This window comes from Marasmius oreades, chromosome 4 (genome assembly GCF_018924745.1).
Source record: "Marasmius oreades isolate 03SP1 chromosome 4, whole genome shotgun sequence".
Lineage (NCBI taxonomy): Eukaryota > Fungi > Basidiomycota > Agaricomycetes > Agaricales > Marasmiaceae > Marasmius > Marasmius oreades.
Window position 1 is genome coordinate 2,196,339 of NC_057326.1, and position 18,987 is coordinate 2,215,325.

General features: G+C 46.3%; 5 protein-coding genes across 5 annotated transcripts; 2 read left to right on the forward strand and 3 right to left on the reverse strand.

Annotated features, from left to right (window-relative positions):
• Positions 1 to 70: 70 nt before the first annotated feature.
• Positions 71 to 2,431, reverse strand: E1B28_007494 (uncharacterized protein; the record flags this gene model as incomplete). Its single annotated transcript, XM_043152240.1, has 16 exons — positions 71 to 109; positions 164 to 172; positions 230 to 366; positions 425 to 443; positions 502 to 560; positions 616 to 634; positions 691 to 713; positions 767 to 835; positions 896 to 944; positions 994 to 1,047; positions 1,103 to 1,249; positions 1,300 to 1,647; positions 1,698 to 1,769; positions 1,825 to 2,033; positions 2,089 to 2,219; positions 2,292 to 2,431. The coding sequence occupies 16 exons, from the start codon at positions 2,429 to 2,431 to the stop codon at positions 71 to 73; spliced, it is 1,524 nt and encodes a 507-aa protein (XP_043010326.1).
• A 148-nt stretch (positions 2,432 to 2,579) lies between these two features.
• Positions 2,580 to 3,035, reverse strand: E1B28_007495 (uncharacterized protein; the record flags this gene model as incomplete). Its single annotated transcript, XM_043152241.1, has 4 exons — positions 2,580 to 2,596; positions 2,655 to 2,677; positions 2,730 to 2,752; positions 2,802 to 3,035. The coding sequence occupies 4 exons, from the start codon at positions 3,033 to 3,035 to the stop codon at positions 2,580 to 2,582; spliced, it is 297 nt and encodes a 98-aa protein (XP_043010327.1).
• A 243-nt stretch (positions 3,036 to 3,278) lies between these two features.
• Positions 3,279 to 7,797, forward strand: E1B28_007496 (uncharacterized protein). The gene is made up of 8 exons (XM_043152242.1): positions 3,279 to 3,504; positions 3,562 to 5,087; positions 5,137 to 5,358; positions 5,421 to 6,417; positions 6,481 to 6,708; positions 6,765 to 6,902; positions 6,956 to 7,312; positions 7,359 to 7,797. Exons 1-8 carry the CDS (start codon positions 3,477 to 3,479, stop codon positions 7,649 to 7,651), a joined length of 3,789 nt encoding a protein of 1,262 aa, XP_043010328.1. The 5' UTR covers positions 3,279 to 3,476; the 3' UTR covers positions 7,652 to 7,797.
• Positions 7,798 to 14,431: 6,634 nt separating this feature from the next.
• Positions 14,432 to 16,113, reverse strand: VPS26BL (Vacuolar protein sorting-associated protein 26B-like protein). Its single transcript, XM_043152243.1, has 8 exons — positions 15,890 to 16,113; positions 15,759 to 15,831; positions 15,529 to 15,709; positions 15,308 to 15,472; positions 15,081 to 15,256; positions 14,886 to 15,028; positions 14,796 to 14,822; positions 14,432 to 14,740 (listed from the first exon to the last, which is right to left on the reverse strand). Exons 1-8 carry the CDS (start codon positions 16,034 to 16,036, stop codon positions 14,735 to 14,737), a joined length of 918 nt encoding a protein of 305 aa, XP_043010329.1. The 5' UTR covers positions 16,037 to 16,113; the 3' UTR covers positions 14,432 to 14,734.
• Positions 16,114 to 17,711: 1,598 nt separating this feature from the next.
• E1B28_007498 (uncharacterized protein) lies at positions 17,712 to 18,778 on the forward strand (the record flags this gene model as incomplete). The annotated part of the gene is made up of 3 exons (XM_043152244.1): positions 17,712 to 18,217; positions 18,269 to 18,599; positions 18,662 to 18,778. The coding sequence occupies 3 exons, from the start codon at positions 17,712 to 17,714 to the stop codon at positions 18,776 to 18,778; spliced, it is 954 nt and encodes a 317-aa protein (XP_043010330.1).
• Between the last annotated feature and the right edge of the window lie 209 nt (positions 18,779 to 18,987).

The following is an 18,987-nucleotide window of genomic DNA, read 5'->3' on the forward strand; positions in this document are numbered from 1 at the left end:
CTACATATAGTCTATGTACTTCAGCTAGAATTCCGATCAGTATGTGTATCAACTCATCGAACATGGCAGCCTACCAAGCTGGAACCGTCAGTGGAATCCTGACGCTCGTCTAAGAAGAAAAATATTCAAGGTTTATAATCCATGAGTTTGGTGTAGTGCTCACCGCAAGTCCCTAGAAATGGGTAATTTTCGTCTGAGACGACGGAAAGCAATCGATGGATTCACTCACAGAAAGACTCGTCTCCTTGTACTTCACACTCATATCAGCTGCCGTCAACCTCATAGCTTCGATAGCTTCGTCAAGTGTGACGCTGTAAACACCCTCCGACGCCAGTGAGAGTTGAGCAGCTGTGATCGCTTTGACAGCTAGTGCAAGGGCACCAAAATTATCACAACATCGCGCGGAACTCGGAAAGCACCTTACCACCCAAGCTATTCCTTTCCTGCAAAACAGGATCAGCTTGAGCTAGCACAAGTCAAGTGAGATTCGGAGCGACGTACGATGCATGGAACTTGCACCAGCCCATCAATAGGATCGCAAGTGAGTCCTAGATTATGTTCTAAAGGATAAAGCGTGCAGCTGCTCGAGCCAGGTTACATCACCCTGCCACCTACCAATGCCAATTTCAGCTGCCTGGAAAGAGGTATGTAAGGCATTTATTTGCGGCGCCTAGAACGAATTAAAAATACCTGTAAAACCGTCTCGGGAGAAGCTGCGTGAAGATGGTATCAGCAGTATGGCGGTCCAAACAAGTAACGAACGGACCTCCCATGCAAGCCGCGAATCCAGCACTAGCCATCGAGCAAGCAACACCTACTTCAGCTTGGCAACCACCTGAAGAATGCAATCGTCAATCTTGCTTGCACTCCTTTAATTATTATTCGGAATGAGTACCTTCGGCAGCAGATATAGTGCTTCCTCTTTTAAATAGCATACCAATTGCCTGCTCGACAAAAGTCAGTATCTTGGATCCTTCACAATTTAAGACGAACAGCAGCAGTCAAGAGGAATGTCATGACGCTCTTCTCAGGATCATCGCTGACAAACTGAGAAGAAAATATGTCAGAATTGGTTCATGATCGAGTACATAGAATACACCACCTCAATGATGTATTTTAAGACAGCCGGAATTACACCCGCGGCACCGTTTGTAGGTGAAGTAACAATTCTACCTCCACTGGCATTGACTTCGTTGACTGCGATAGCATAACAAGAGAGGAAATCCATAGCCGGGATCACGGTTTTCCTCTGGCGACGAGATCAATATTGTCTTTTCGCTGTAAGGACGGTTTTCCTACCGGGGGATGAGGTAGGAGGGGATGGTCAAAGGATCCTACAACCCGTGTAAATCTGCTCGCGCTCCGTCTGGGAGTATCAGGTGCAGTGCTAGCAATAGTATTGAAACTCTCCTGGTCCTCGCTTGAAGACAACACAGGACGATCAATAAGTTCCATGGCCGTATTTGATCCGGCTTCAATTCTTCCTAGGTTGGAAGAGGGACCAACAGTAGGATAGAAGCCTCGCATAAGGCGTCTGTACAATGTGGGAGCTCGCCTCCGCAAACCTAACCGCCCCGGGAGGGTGGTGGCATGCGTCGAAACCCCGGTCAGGATGCATTCATCCATAACGGACCAGATTCGAAATATCTGCAGAACAGCTATAGCCAAGTACGCCTTGGTAGTGTACATATTCGCACCTTCGCGTGGATATCATCATCTGTATAGCCAAAACTCTTCTCATTATCGTATACGACCTGTGCTATTGTCATCTACACGTAACACTGCGGTGAATAATTGGGTGTTTAAAGATAGTCGGGCACTAACATTATGCTTCTTGGTCAATGCTAGCAAACTGCTACCAGACTCAAAGGGAAAAGGAGGCCCTTGAGCATTGTTTGATATGGGGATGTTCTCGGAACCTTCAAGCGCTGGGCCAGCGATCGGCGTTGGGTCGGAAAGTGAGTGCGTTTGTTGTAATCGGGCACCGTGAACGTCATTCTTGTCTACGCCCTTGTAGAAAAGATTCTCATCCACTGTGATTATCATGTCTAGACCACATTGACGGGGTGGGAGGATAGGAACGTGTACCTTTCGTCTTCTCATTCACGACGAAGCCGCCTCCCACGCTGAAATACTCATTCGTAGCCAACAGATCGCCCTCCTCGTCAAAGGCACTGAACCTAATCCCATTTGGGTGTGTCTTGAGCACTTGATCCCATCTATCGTGCACGAATGGACAAGTAATGTGGCTTCCTGCCTGTCAAACTATGATGGTTTGTTGATGGACTTACCTCCACAGCATGTCTCGGTCCATGTCATAATTGATGCGATGGCGACCTCCCAAGTGAAGAATCTTGGATGTTAATATACTCTCATATCGTGAGTCTATTGTTGTGGGAAGAATCGTCTCTGGATCAGAACCTAAAATCATTGCAATGAAGTTGATCAGCTTTGAAACGGAATTCCGATGTGACACAAGAGGAACCTTCTAAACCAAGAAGAATCGCCTGCGGGGTATGGTGTCTACATTTCAATTGTAGAACGGGTCATCAAGACAGCTTCGGAACGCTAACAGAAAGCTACTCATACCCTTTACCTGAATTATAGCGAAGGAGTATTAATCCAAAATCCACCTATTAAATTATGTCACTCACCAGTAGCAGCAAGCGACCCGTATCTATTCAGAGCGCTGTAAGAATAGGGCTTTAAAAAAAACTGGCCGATCTTACAAGGTGATCTTGAGAGATTTGACCTATAAGATGCGCTTAGCATTTGAGACTTAGTACAGACTAGTCACGAACCTTGTGCAGGAGATTAAGGTGCTCTAGGTCAGTAATAAAGATTCTACCAGCGCGCATGGGACCGACAGTATGGGATGAAGATGGGCCGACGCCTATGCTAAACAAGTCAAAGGTTGAGATAACAGCATGTTCGGGGGTTTGGTTTGAAAAGGGACGAGCAGGGACACGGGCGAATCCATGAGGCAGACGCCGCAGGAAACGCAGACTCAGGCTCGAAAGGAAGAGGAGAACCATGAGGTAACACGTGATACGACTTGATCTATGGCCACCACCTCGTCGTCGTCGTCGCTCTCGTCATCGACGCTTCCAGCAGTGCCTTTATCTATCGAGGGCCTCCTTTCTCTGCATTCTTCCTCTCCTAATCCTCATGTCGCTGCTCTTGACCAAGCCATCTCCGAACGCAATCTTCTCTCGTCGCAAAATTCACAGCTCTGGAAGCTGATAGAGAAGCAACGTGCTGGCTACAACCAGATTTTCAAGGAACTCGAACGAGTACGAAATGAGCGGGATACATATAAGGCTCGACTCAATGTGGCAGGGGGCAGCACGAGCAGCCTCGAATTGCATCGTGACATACCCCAGAAAAGGCAGACCAGTCGTGATGGGAGGGAGCGCGAGCGTGCTGTAACTCTTGAGAGCCCAGCCTCGGCACAAGATCCCCCTTTACGCAAAACTATGACAAGATATACCTCTGATGATATTGGTTCGTTACCACCTCCGTCCCATTTCCACAACCGTACTCACCTTGCGTCTGTACTAGTAACTCCTCGGTCGTCCGCTCATCCACCTTCTCTTCTCGCATCTCGTCCTCAAGAACACATCTCTCATACTTCCGAAAGCTCTTCATCGTCGCTTAATGCCGCTCATATCCCTTCTGCTACCCCAGTTCGCCAGAAATCACCTCTCGCCCCTCTTGTCGTCCCCCCTCGTACAGACACCTTACCACAGATCTCTACGTCTCAGGAGAGTGCGTCTTATTCGTCGAGTACGTTGGACGTTCAGAATAGTACTTCCAACAATCCGAAGTACTCACATTTCACACATGGTTATAATGATTCAATCATGTCTACTATGACTTATTCCAGCGGTACACCGGCCCCGCCTCAAGCATATCAGCGAAAATCAAGCATTTCTGAGAGCATAAATAGTGTTAGCAGCAACGCTACCGGATTCTCCGCCTTCCCTCCAACGGAAGTTTTGTCCAGCGCTGCGACGTACAATGGTGGATATCCCGCATCTCAACGTAACGACCAGAGTCCTCAGCTCGATGTTCCCCAGTCAGCACCGGTTATCCATACGAATACCATCCTTCATACTCCACAAACGGCGACACCTAAAGATGTCCAAATGCACTCAGGTCAACCACCGCCTGAGATACAGGCATCTACTCCCATTCCCGACCCAACTTCATCACTCATTCCACCATCCACCCGGGCATTTTTGTCCCGTGACTCTCGAATCACACTTCCTGATGAGGCTAGGCAATACATTGCGAACATGACAGATTCACCATTGCCTAGCCCTGGGGTTGATGCACTCGGCCCAGGTTCAAGGCAAGCAGTTCATGGGGAAGCAGCAGTAAAATCCGTTGAATCAACCATCAGTGCTCGAAGTGGAGATACTTCGGAATTTCTTGACTTCGATGAAGAGGACGATGCGGGAGAAGACTTTGAAGAGCTTGATAGTACTGCTCCGGAGGATGGAATTGCCAATGTGGATACTGTGCTATCCGGACCAGAGGTGCCATCTTCTATGGCACAACCTTCGGTCTCGACTTCCGCTCCGAAATCCATGGAGAGCGAGCCCTTCGTTCAGGCTCCACCTCGAAAGAGTAGCAACCATCCGCCTGAAGAGTTTTCCCAGCCTCAGTCTTCAACATCACCACCTTATCTGCTTCCTCAATATGCAAAGGAGATCAGAACAAATTCAACCCCTCAAAAGACTGGATCTCCCAACCCACCTCAGCCGACCGTGCCACAATCAGTCAATGGCCCCTTCCGAGCGCTCCCTCTTCTATTCTCAGATTTGCCTCACACCAAGATCAACGTCTCGCATTCATTCGTAAGACCTAACGATCGCGGGAAAGAGGTACTCTCTTTCATAGTACATGTTGATCCTGGTAAAAGTAAAGGCGGTTGGAAAGTCGAGAAAATGTACAGTCATGTTCTCACTCTCGATCAAAGGGTCAGGAGCAGTATTGGAAAGGGTGTAGGCAAGAAGATCGCAGCGTTACCGGAAGGTAAATTGTGGAGAGATCATGCTCCTGCGAAGGTAGACCAGAGAAAGGTGTGCGTTTCTATGGAGCCTCAGTCAATTAAACTAAAAGTTTCGTCAGGCTGTACTGGAAAACTACCTTCAAACTTTGATTAACCTGCCGGTCAAAAACAATGATGAGGTCATTGCTTTCTTTACATCTGATATTGTAAAAGAAACCATGCAGCCAGTGATGCAAGCTGGTCATAAGGAGGGTTATTTGACGAAACGGGGTAAGAATTTCGGTGGCTGGAAGACAAGGTACTTCGTTTTGCAGGGGCCGGTATTAGAGTACTTTGATTGCGTGCGTCTGCTTTTCTGTCTTACACGGTCGTCTTCCTGAGCCGTTACTGTTTTGGGTTCTAGCGGGGTGGCACTCACCTCGGGTCAATCAACGTCACTGGAGCGCAAATAGGCAGGCAGCAACGAAATCCCAGCGCGGCTGCAACGGACGATGAGAAGGAATATCGACATGCATTCCTCATTGTTGAAGCGAAGAAGGGTCCAGGAGGCAACCATCCTCGTCATGTTCTGTGTGCCGAAAGCGATGTTGAGCGTGATAGCTGGGTCGAGATTCTTGTTCGTTATTTCTCTGGAACGTACAGTGAGGAGCCGGTTGCATATGGTCCGGGTCCCACGCAGCAACCACGTCCCAGTGCAAGCAATGATGGTGCTCCTCCAAGAAGGCTTGTAAGAGGCTTATCGAGGGACGACATGGCAATCTCGAAAGGACAAGCTATACCGATCTCTCAACTGCCGCCTGATGTCATCAATGCGAAGTTCTTCCAATCTGGCCCCGCCATAGACGACGTCCCGCGCTCTACTAGTCCGTCGAAACCTATTGACATGCATACTTCTGAACGGCAGCAACTTCCCTCGTCCTTTTCAGACTCCCAAACCGCCAAACGAATTCTAGAGCGAGGATATGGTCAGCCTTCAAGTTTTCCCGACTCCTCCCCAATATCCAATCCGTCTGCGTCGGGCGCTGAAGCCGGCCAAAGGGCCAATTCTGAGCTTGGTCACTATCCGGACATGAATGTAGCTCCACAGCAACCCCGTCGCCACTCTCCAGAACGACACCGCGCACGCGACCAGCTCAAGCCATTCCCGCACGTTACCACGGGAGACACGAGCTCGTCGCCAACTGCCTCTTCTCCATCCGACCGCGTCCCCTCCCCAGAAAAGTTGGACGCGAACAGCAAGATCAAGATATCTGGACCACTCAATGGAGCTCCCATTCCAGCTGGATACAAGTTCGGTGGAAAAGAATCTTCCTCTGAGACAACATCTGCCTCTACCCCTCTTAACGATAGAAGAGAGAAGGCCAAATCTCGTTCGTTCTGGGGATTTGGGAAACAAAATGGTAAGACTTTCAGCTGAATCATTTTCTGCGTCTTGAATGTCAGGATCGGATTTGAAATTACAGGTGTACCAGAGAAGCCTGTTCTACCTTCCACCTCCTTTACGCCTCGTGCAGTTTTTGGAGTGGCACTGGAGGAATCGCTCGATGTTGCCCAAATAGTCAACTTACCTGCCATCGTATTTCGTTGTATACAGTATCTGGAAGTCAAGAAGGCAGATCAGGAGGAAGGAATTTATCGGCTCAGTGGGAGTTCGGCTGTCATAAAAAGTCTAAAGGATCGGTTCAATCTTGGTATGTTGAATGTCTCAAGCCTGATCTCCTTACTCATTTTACGTCTCTTCGTGAAGAGGGTGATATAGACCTCATAGCGTCCGACGAGTATTGGGATCCCCATGCCATCGCTGGTCTTCTCAAAAGCTATCTTCGTGAGCTTCCCGCCAGCATCTTGACGCGGGAGTTGCACGTGAGGTTCCTCGCAGTTATTGGTAGGGCCTTTCCTCCCCATACAGTTCTCTGAGTCATGAACATAGCACTACAGATTTTGTTGACCCTCAGGAGAGAATCAGGGAGCTCTCGCAGCTAATAGCAGCGCTACCGATCGCAAACTACAGTCTTTTAAGAGCGCTTACGGCTCATCTGATCCTTATTGTGCAAAATTCTGCTGCCAATAAAATGACGATGCGCAACGTAGGGATCGTCTTCAGCCCTACACTTGGCATTCCCGCAGGTGTTTTCAGCCTTATGTTAGGCGAGTTCAACCGAGTCTTCAACGTAGATGGAGATAAGGCTACCAACGAGTCGACCTCCTTTATCGATGATGATCGGCGCAACAGTCGACAGTACTCGGAAGCCGCTGCTGATCAGCTTCTTGGTCTCAGTGGGAGGACGCTAAACAGTGAGTATGTACTCTATTCGCATGCTCAAAAACTAAGTGATTTTAGAACCTGCAGATGAAGTGCAGTCCGACACAGATGATTTATCATCAGTTCAAGAAGAGAGCAGCAACGAATCATCTTCACGATCCAGTCCAAGTGTAGCCCACTCTCGTTTATCTCCTCCAGACACCCCGCTCGCGCCTGCAAAATCTACAAAGGCATCCAGCGTGGCTGCAACGAAGGGGTTGAATCTTTCCATATCGACGTCGGAAAGAGGAAACCGTCACTCGAGGATGATGGGGTTGCCTCATTCACCTCGACCTCCCCATTCACCTTCCCATCAATCCCCACCGCAGTGATCATTGCACTGTAGATTATTGATACATCTGCTACGTTTTTATCTTCGTGTTGTCTATTTAGGAGGACATTTGTCTTATGTATACCCACTCTCGATATCCCACACGAAGCTGTGCTAATATTGGTAAACCCCTTGAGCTATGTATCTTCCCCATCTGTAATTTCGGTTTCAGTGAAAATCAGAGTGCACTGTCGGACAACGAGGAGTTTACTTTGCTAGAACCTTTCAAAGGTGCCTATCTTTCCACAATTGACCTTTACGTACCTCCAAGGTCTCCGTTGTAACAGTTTTTCTCACAGCATCAATCAACAATCAATTAATCACCTTCCACTGAGTAGTATACTATTCTGGTTTCCGATGTGCAAATGACAAGGATATGCAAAATTGGATAAAACTTGGTCTTCCCGTTTATTTGTGGGCTCGGCAATTTTTTTTAGGATCCGTAGACTACACATGAGCTTGTATGTACAGTTGTAGCCACTGAAAGACAAAGGATATGAAATGAAATTCAAAATATAGCTCAGATCTGGTCGTGATTACAGCGTGACAGCCCAGGAACGGTACATTCCGGAATATATCTCAAAATTTTAGATATGTAGTTAAGTGTAAACGAAAACACTAGCATTAAATACAAGGTTTCAGAGGCAGGGGAGTGAACGGTAGTGTGGAATAAGCCAAACGATACAGCAGAGGTCCCAAATCGACCTGTAAGCGAAGCTGGCTTGGCGCGAGCTTTGCTACTTGCCGAAGTCTTGCCAGACGTGACGATACGTGACAAAACGCTTTGCACTTCTCGAATCACCCTCGGACACTCTCCGAGGCTTCTTACAGCTATCCTAAAATCCTCATAAATTCAGGTTAACGTTTTGAGCACTATTAAAATACTCTAATCAAATTTTTGATACGGTAAGTGGTGTGTGGAAGTGGTACTCGAAAATGTTGCATATCCCTAAACAGAATAGTATTGTAGGTGAATAGTGTGGAAGCCCAGACTGTTGCGCTTTTTGCGTATCAATCCAGCCATCAATGATCACAACGTGTCAGGACCCCAGATACCTGGTCACATACAGTTGCAGCAATTTCCGGTATACCTGGTTTTGACGTAAAACCAGTAGGTGACAACGTCATACATTAACCAAAGTATACAAGCCTACCTGTTCGGTTCTGAACCACGGTGCGAACACCGAACCACCGAACCGAACATAAGGTTCGGGTCCAGTTCTTGTTCAGGTTCGGCGAGTTGGAGGAGGTTCAGGTTCGAGGTTCAGGTGTCTGGAGGTGGTCCGAACCTGGTTCGAACCTTGAAAGTACAAGGCCTCAGAATTTGATGAAAAAAAGTTGACTTTGGGGTTGGTAGGGCCTGAACAACTTCTCCTGGGAAGGTAAATATACAATGACCCTATTTGGGAGCATCAACGGGCTCTCGGACGGCTCTTATCAGTTGTCAATCAGTTCATCAGCAGGATTAGGAAGGTGTGACTAAATGTGACAGTCATCTCCTTCACCAAGTGCGACCTCCAGAACGGCTATTGCACCGTGATTGCTGTATCATAAGGCTCACAGAGGCTTGAACAAGGTGAGAAGTATTATTTTTTGACCAAAATCATTGAAATTATTGACAGAAAAACACTTTATATATACTGAGGTTTGAACCTGTTCGAACCGTTCTCGAACCTGTTCGGACGGTGCAGTCCGAGTTCGGTCCAGGTTCGGGGACTTGGTAGGGGGTTCGGGTTTGGGGTTCGGGAAAAGTGGTGGGTGAACCGGACCGAACCGAACATCGGCATCACTAGGTATGACGTTTTGGGGACACCCAATCATGTAGAGTCACATAGTGACTATGTCATTTGTGGCTATGAACTCTACTATCATTGACCCTGTGTAAAAGTGGATAGGTGTTTGAAAATATACTTTCTCTCTTTTATCCACAATCCCTGCAGTCTTGGACTTCAACAGAATGTCTTCCTATGCTGATATAAAACCTTAATATATCACTCCTCTTCTATTACTCCCCAAACCACCCACAATGTCCTTCATAAACACAAGTTTCATGCTGTAGTGAAGAAGAAAAAGCCTTTTCTCAGCATTTGCTATAGGAAGGCAAGTTTGAAGTTTGCTGAAGCACACCTGAACTGGACTTTAGATGACTGGAAGAGGGTTATATGGTCAGATGAGACTAAAATCAATAGATTTGGGTCAGATGGGCGCAAGTGGGTGTGGAAGGAGAAGAGTGATCCACTGGTAGTTTGTATTATAATTGATGTAGCAGTAGACATTCAATACCCTTTTTTTGATACCTTTTTTGTATACCGATAGCTTTGTTTTGTTTGTTTTTGGTTTGATTAGTGTATAGTAGACTATATAGAAGTTTGTATATTTACCTAATACATGTCTAGGTTTTGAAAGGGTGTGAAATGCAGCACACACTAAGGGGGAGATGCAACATACCCAAAGAAGACATAGCACATCTGAAAGTTGACTTCTGGCTCAGTGTGCTGTTTCTGGGCCCGCTGTGCTGCATCTTGCACTGAATATGTTGTGTGCTGCAACTTGTTTTTTGTTGTGGTGTGCTGCTGCTCGTTGAGCCTGTTCAGCATGGGTGTAAGTCAAGTATGGCATGATGTCAGGGGTAGATCCTTGGGTGAGGTGAGCTGACAATTAAAGGGGAAAAAGGAATGACTCCTAGGTAGGATTGACCAGACAAGAGTGAAGTTCTACTGTACACTTGGAGTACTTATATACTACACTACTTAAGGGGTAAGGAGTCGAGGGGGCAGGGGCCTCCCTATCTACGATGGTCTACGGCGATTGCGAGTCGGACAGAGTGCTCAACGGTAAGGGGCCGAAGGGGTGGAAGAGAGGATGATTGCAAGGATTGAAATGATCAAGCACAAAGGCGGGAGGGGTTGTGATGACACGTGAAGTACTATGGAGGAGTACTCGGAGTACGGTGAGTTCGTGACATTACCCCCCCTTAAGGGCCTTTGCCCTCAAAGGCTTCGTGGTTATACCATATACCCAAGGCTGACTTTTTCAAGTACTTTCAGTGTAATTTTCTCATGGTTGAAATGGCAGGATTGCGTTAATTCATCGGGGAGCACCTGGGTTGGAACAATGGAACTTTTCAATCATTTTCTTACAACCATCGCCAAGGTTGTCAACCAGTTCCCATGTGGATTCCGATAATGGATAAGTGAGCCATTTAACGAGATAGTGTAAGACGGAGGTTTTCGTCCAGCAATTGTACACCATCTTGGAGTCCAGTATTTCTTCCATGTCCCACACAGGTTCACCGTCCTCAACACTTGCTGGTTCTCAGGACACATCTTCTTGTTGGTGCTTGGCGACGGAAGGTCAATGACCGGTAATGCGACTTAGTTGACTGTGCTACACGGTTCTTTTTGCACTTTAAACAGTGCTACGGAGCGATATTTATTGTATTAAGAACTAGAGTGAGCCCGAATTGCTAGTTAAAGCTAGTGCCGCTAGTAGAATGTGCCGTAGGCGCAGCTAGACCAGTTAGAGAGAGCCGTAGATCGTGTCAGAAAACTGTATGACCGTTCGAAACCTGTAGAACACTATGAGCAGAGGACTTAAGCGGTAATTCACCAAGTTCTACTCTCTACATTCTACTATGCACTGGCATATCAAGGGATTGTACTATTAGAAGACTTGTAGTCTTCACAGAACCGTTCGTAGCAGAACTTAACGGAGTCAAAAGACCTTCATACTAGGAGTACCTACTTCTACGGGGGATTTAGTTGACAAGAAATCAGACATAGGACCACGCAGACTAGGAGAAATTTGATATGACCGTAGATCAAGTCCCGATCTGAGGAAAAGACAAAAAGACATGATACAGATCCCAGATCACAGATAGAGTACCTAGGAACCAGGCAGGAATGAACAACGGATCTCGGAGTCCGCGCTGTTCATGTGCTATGGCGATTCGGAACTCTGGATCCATATGCTGGAACTACTTGGACACACAAAGTCCATATGATTTGATAACGTTGAAATGCAGGATAAGGTCCGTAGGCAGGAAATACCATATGGTACGCCTATGTAGGTCCATTCTACATGCTGAAACAAGAATGAAGAATGGTCCAGCTTGGTCCAAAACATATGATTTGAATACGGAAAAGCTCCGTAGACAAGATTCTGCACATGTAGCAGTCCCTAGCGATAAGACTCCGCATGGATTCGTAGCTACGGTGCATTATTTTTAGAGATGAAACAAGTAGAGATACGATTACAAAGCTAGCGTAGAAGTAGTATAAAAGCAGCTCATGTATCCGTAGATAAAAAAGTACTACCCATGCGTAGGAAAGTCCTGAGTGGGTTGCCCGTGAGTAACTGCTCTTGACACCAATAGAGAGATTTGCCCTGTCTTTGTGCAGTGAAACGATAAGATTTGATTTGAACTATATGAGACCGTCGAGGTCAAAACTAGAGAACTATCCGTCCATAGGCCGCCGAGGTCTTGATTACTGTTTCATGATCCGTCGAGGGTCTTAGCGTTCGTGTCTGCCGAGGACTTAGTTTTCGTGTCTGTCAAGGGCAATAGTCTCCAATCGTTCGAATTAGTCTTACTGTAGACGAAATTCATAGTCCCACTTAGTCCACTGGACAATAAACAGAGCCCCTACAAACCCTAGAATCCCTGTAGCTGTGGTGTTTTACACTTGCAGTTACACATTGATCTCATAAGACCTTCATACGATATTGAGACTGTGATCTTGTGCGTAACCTTTGCCAAGCAGTCCACCCTTGCAATCTTTCCTGGTGTGTAGAGTTATTGATAGACTTTACACGGAGGTTTACTAGTTTTTGGGTTGATTTGGTGTTGGTGCTACTCCCGTAGCTCTGATATTAGGTTGACTCTTGAGTGGTATTCTTCGCCCATTACCGAATTTAAATGTATTTAAAGGTGACGTTAAACAAACACAATTCAAGGTAAGGTATGGTGGTGGGCATCAGCACACTTTTGATAACTCACTTAATCCGGTAACTCTCAGGTTACCGGCCAAAACCCACGCCAAACTTTGTTCGTTCTGGTTCGAACTTTGAAAAAGTGTCCTATTACTAATGACTACTGCTAAAATAAGGGCGGAACTAATGTATAATACCCAAATGTTATATAGGATATAGAATATATTCATCTCAACTGCCCTCTCACAAGCTCTGATAGAATTTCGGGCTTTTTGGAGGTGAACTGGCCGTTTTGAGAGTTCTACAGAAAGTTCACAGTATCAGCATGCACACATACTGATAAAACAACTCAGGAAGGTACAAACTAGGCATACAAGCACTCAAAAAGTGGTAAGTATCACTGATACAACGGTTTCCACAATGGACACCTGACTGCTATGAGATTAAGCACCAAGTAAGCACCTCCACTTGGAAGGTGAGACTCGTCGATGCCTTTCACAAGGTCGGGCTTTTCGTCTCCTTACCTCAGATTTTGGCAAACTACTCTTTGAGCTGCCCGTGACAATCCTATAGAACGTTTTCAGCAATCGGGGCAAAAGATCTTCACTGATTTTATTATCAGTGTGACAAAATAATTTCAGACTTGGGTTTTTAAAAATATCATTCTATACGTTTGAGGACTATGGTACATACTACTCAAATCGCATTTTAATATTGTTATCAGGGGACAATAGCAACCTGTGAAAATGCTCGAAGCTGGTGCAGTTTTTTGCATGGGCTTTCGCTTAGATGCACCGCATCAGCCAGCCTTATCTATTCTCCCACGGCCGCGGATGCCCACCACCATAAGGTAGCGGCAGTCCATATCCTGCAAACATCACATGACCCTTTGTGACAATTTCCATATATGGTGATTTTTGGTAAATACACCTCTGCTTCACCACCCTCTAAGTATAGCCAAAAATTAGATCCAACAAAGTCTCAAAAATATATCTTAAAATAAGAAGCCAACTGAAAATCCAAGAAATTCTGCCTGTGTGGAGCGGTTTATCGCTTTTAGGTGTTGCGGCGACACTGACAGGCGAATAAGCGCCGTAACTCTGTACCAGGCGCCGGGTTCCAGCCAGCATAACAGAGTTTTTGATAAATCTCAATGACCACACTTCCCAGAACCACCAAGGGTTCTCAGCTCATTCAGTAGTAAAATATCAACAACTTGTTGGTTTTATTTTTCTCTGAAGTGACTACAACGTTGTCCTACTACTCTTTTATCTCGTTTTCACCTTTTTTGGCCGACCCTGTCACAATTTCGTCACAGTCAGGTGACGTTTACGGGATATGGGCTGCCGCTACCTTATATATCTGGTACTAAATAAGGGAATACGGAATATAAAATAAGTCTACCTCGGGATGGACGGCAATGCCGGAGCGACCACAGCCACAACTATCGGCCGATCCTCAACAAAATCAAAACACTGTACCAAAATTTTATGCACGTTTCTCCACAACACCATTGGTAGAATGTTTTCCCGTCGGTTTTAAGTTACATATGTGGTATATCTAGAATGAGAGCAAGGGACTCCAAGGAATCATCTAAAGGACCCGCTGTAAATGACGACGTAACCTGGGATATAATCCATTGATGGCGCTATACTGGCTCAAGCCTGCAATCCAATGAAAATAAACTTGGAGTCAATGCCAAGTCAATGCCTATGAATTGATATCGGTGTCAAGGCTCTACCACAAGACAAGGCAGGAAAGTCGGAAATCCGAAAGCTTTGGCAGGCCAGTTCTTTCATTATGTCGTTGCTACTTAGATTCACAAGTGCAACGAGCGTGGCGCCGCCGAACATGCTTAAATTTTAATATTGGGTACATTGGTAGTGATAACGATGGGACCTTCAGAATCCAACATGGGTGTTGAGTACTTGAGTGATCCCTGGACTTCCCTATGATAGAGTCCCCATCGCGTTCCATTCATTAGTCGCCGTCAATAATCCAGACCCCATAGTCGTAGTATATTCTTTCTCGCGCCGCTGCCTCGGCCTGGCACTCTACTTAAGGATCGCTGCAACTTCGGCTAAATAGAGGACATTCATGGACGAAAGATGCAGAATATCATCGTAGCCAATACACGGTGACGGTAGTGCCATTAATTCTGCAAGATCAAGATTAACTGCAAGTTAAGACAAGTTTTCAGACTTTGCTCTCACCTCTGGTATCCTAAATACTGTAATTTCCTGTCGAAAGGGAAGAAGGGTTCATCAGTACATGTCCAAGACAACTATGGCTCGACGACCTACCTGCTGCTTGAAATATCTCCGATTCTCCTCGTCAATGAGTACCAAGTTCAAATAATATCTTGTACTAAACTTCTTATTTACGTCTCTGAATGTGGGTGTTAGGTCAAAGCCGCCAAGGAATAGTCGAATCGGGATCGTCTCCCCTGTGCACACATCAATCGACACCAACATGCTTGGAAGTTGGAAGACACATACCCCTTATAGGGGCACCATCCATAATCTCGAACTTCGTTATGGTCTCACTCTCGTTATACTGGTTGGGTGGTGCACCGGTGGTTTCTCGTCGAATTATGGAAAGTTCCATGTGCTTGATTTTTATCCGGACGAGTAAGAAATATATCTTCCCGACGATAACATCCTTAAGGTGATACCTGTACGTTTCACCGTTAGAGATAGCAAGAAATAGAACGTGGATTCCGTACTTCGATTTGTTGTATTCAAACTCGATATGTAGACAATCCTCGATCCCTACTTCCATCTTGATCGAGTTGTTGCTGTCAGGTGGCATACGGAACGAATGCACCCATATGTCTCTCTCTTTGACGACATCTGCCATCCTCCGTGATATCGTCACTCGGACAAAGTACCTGCAGAAGCCTTGTTATATCTGCCAAACGTGGCCGAAGGGTATGAGACAACGCACCGTAACTTCACGTTGATCCCTTGGTAACTTTCAAACTGTTTCTCCACGTTCTTGAAGTTAAACTCAAATGTCTGCGCTTGCCGCATCTCTCCCGGTGCTGCCATCTCCTGGGACAGAGACAGAAACTCATGGTGGTGACCACGGTCATAGAATAGCTCTGTGTCCGAATTCATTTGGGGGTCTTGCAAGTGAGAATGGCAAGTCATACAAGGGTTATGGAGGCAACACACCTATGCACCCCACAAATTCAACCTTTATCCCGTCGTGTGTTATTTTCTTTCCATCCCGTACCCTGATAGCGACCTGACAAGGAGAGGTCGTTCAGAATGAAAGTGATATAGGATGACTGCGGAACACATACCGTTCCACCGACAGAATCGCCATCGTAATAGACTGGACAGGAGATAGATTTCTCCTTCTCGCTCTTCGTCTCCACTTGTTTCCTGGCCTCCTCACCTTCCAGTTTGATGTCGACGTCGATTGGAGACGAGAAGAAATAGGTCGCCATGGTTTAGTTGAAAGACTAGAGTCTCTGTTGAAGGTTATAATTATTGAACAGCAAATAAAAGCAGAGATCTAGAGCACACAAGGGGTGTTAGCGCGTTACGCGTGACGTCCTAGTGGGCGTAGATCTGGTACCCGGGTCAGTTTCCTTCCAGCACTTCGCCAACACCCATCTGGGTGGCCTCACAAAGGCTATGGCATACCATAATCAGTTCAGCTCTTATCCTCGTACGAATAACTACTCAGACACTCCTCCTCTCACCTCCGCTCCCCTTGCCCACCCCGTTCCTCACCAGCCCATGAGCCAGTTCATTAATACGAGCAACCTTGTTCACAACAATCTGGGTAGCGTGCAAGACGACGGTAAATTATATTCTCTGGTCATCGACCTTATGAGCCCGGAAACTAGGGAGGGTGCTTTACTGGAATTAAGTAAAAAAAGAGAGCAGTGTGAAGACCTGGCGCTCATCCTTTGGCATTCGTTCGGTGAAGTCGTGGTCATTGGTTCAGTCCTTCTTTGATCTGATCTCCACTTTGTTTTTCGTGTACTGTAATGGAATCAGGAATCATGCCGGCTTTGCTCCAAGAAATTGTTTCCGTCTACCCAATGCTTTCACCTCCAAATCTCACTGCGCATGCCTCGAATCGTGTCTGCAACGCTCTTGCACTACTCCAATGCGTGGCATCCCATACAGAAACGCGTCAGTTGTTTCTGAATGGTTGGTGCTTGTCTTCATCTTGCCTTCGGCCGTTATTGACCACATTACCAGCCCATATTCCCCTCTTCCTATACCCTTTTTTAAACACGACCTCCAAAACGCGGCCGTTTGAGTATCTTCGCTTAACATCTCTAGGCGTCATCGGTGCACTCGTTAAGGTTCGTTTAGTTCTGACACTTTGTCTTTACATATCTTATTTCTGCCCGTCCTGCCATTACAGCAAAACGACAATAACACGGTCATACACTTTCTTCTCTCTACAGAAATTATTCCCTTATGTCTCCGAATCATGGAGACAGGCTCGGAACTAAGCAAGACCGTGGCCATTTTCATCGTCCAAAAAATCCTCCTGGACGAAACGGGTCTAACGTACATATGCCACACGTATGAACGGTTCTACGCTGTCGGAACGGTTCTAAGCAATATGGTGAATCAATTGGTCGAAACCCAAGCGGTTCGCCTTTTAAAGCATGTAGTACGTTGTTACCTCAGGCTCAGTGACAATCTCAGGTACTATATTCCCCCCAAGTTGTAACTCACTTCAACTTTTGGCTAATTCATGATCCAGAGCTCGCGAGGCACTTCGTGCATGCCTTCCCGAACCCCTTCGCGACCAAACGTTCAGCGCACTGCTCAAAGTAAAAGTATTCACCCACTCTGTCATTTAAGGTGCTTACCTCGTAACGTACACAGGGCGATATGGTCACGAAACGTTGCCTCACGACGCTTCTCAATAATTTAAATGAACCCTAGGTTATGAAGACGGTCTTGCAGTCGTTTGTAAGAGAATCTCTACCTTCTCTGTCCTCTCCACTTGTATGAAATTAGGTAAAGTAGCGTACATGTGTATATCATCATCATTTGTGTTCGGAAACTGTACGGCTCAGGAGGAAGGCTCCCCACCATCACGTGAAACTAATTGAGAAATTTCTGTCGTGCGACTAGTTGTTCCTCGCCTCCATGATGACCCTTAACTCAACCTCTTGTGCTGTTTATGACGGTCACTCAGTTTGCTTTACTGCTAGTGACACTCCTTACTACTACTCTCCGAAACCTTCCCTGGTCGATGGTGTTTCGGACCCAAACCTCGCCCTACTTGCCCCTGTCATTGCCTACTGGGTTTCATCCCTGTTTTTCCACATACTGGACACCAGCAATTGGAAATGGCTCGAACAACTCCGAATACATGAATCTGCAGAAGTTCAAGTCAAGAATCGGGCGACCCGTTCCGAGGTCGTGTACGCCGTTATTGTCCAGCATATACTTCAGACAATATTAGGCATCTTCTGGATGGAAGACTCCGAAAATAATGTTCATCATATGGCCAGGTTGCAAGGTTGGGCGAGGTCGTTGTCGCCGTGTATGTTAGGATGGCCAGGAGCGCAGCTCAAACCAATCCTATTGCACCATTCCGCCTATTTTGTGTATTGGTGGGCCATTCCTCTCCTTCAATTTTTAGGTGGAATGTGAGTCGACTTTGAGAGCTATGATTTAAGCATTACACTCATTTTCTCTAGGTTTGTTATTGACACCTGGCAATATTTCCTTCATCGCGGCATGCACATGAACAAATGGCTGTACAAACATCTCCACTCGCATCATCATCGCCTTTACGTTCCTTACGCTTTTGGTGCACTCTACAACCACCCCGTCGAGGGGTTCATTCTAGATTCTGTCGGTGCAGTTCTGGCGGAAAGCCTGATGGGTATGACTACCCGACAGGCTATCGCCCTCTTCACCATCTCCACTTTCAAAACCGTCGACGATCACTGCGGATATCGTTTACCTTACGACCCTTTTCAACTCATGAGCACCAACAACGCTGATTACCATGATATTCATCACCAGGTACGTTCTCTCTATACTTCTCGAAATCGATGCTAATGCAAACCTTCCAATCATCTCCTCAGATCATTGGTATTAAATCCAATTTCTCCCAGCCCTTCTTCATTCATTGGGATCTTCTTCTTGGAACACGTATGACTCGAGCGGAATTTGAGGCTCGCAAGGCCAAGTCGCGGCAGTAGCAAGATATTTGCCGGACTATCCGACTACAGACTACTTACTACCTTTCATTATTGCAATTGTATATTTTTTGTAATGCTTCGGGGAGCTTTCACGAGCCATAACTTCTCCGTGTTTAAGCTGCAGTCCTGTATTTAAGCCGCCTCTTTCGACTTCGACTGCATGTTGACTTCACCTAAGGACAATATACAATAGGAGGAATATGTTATAC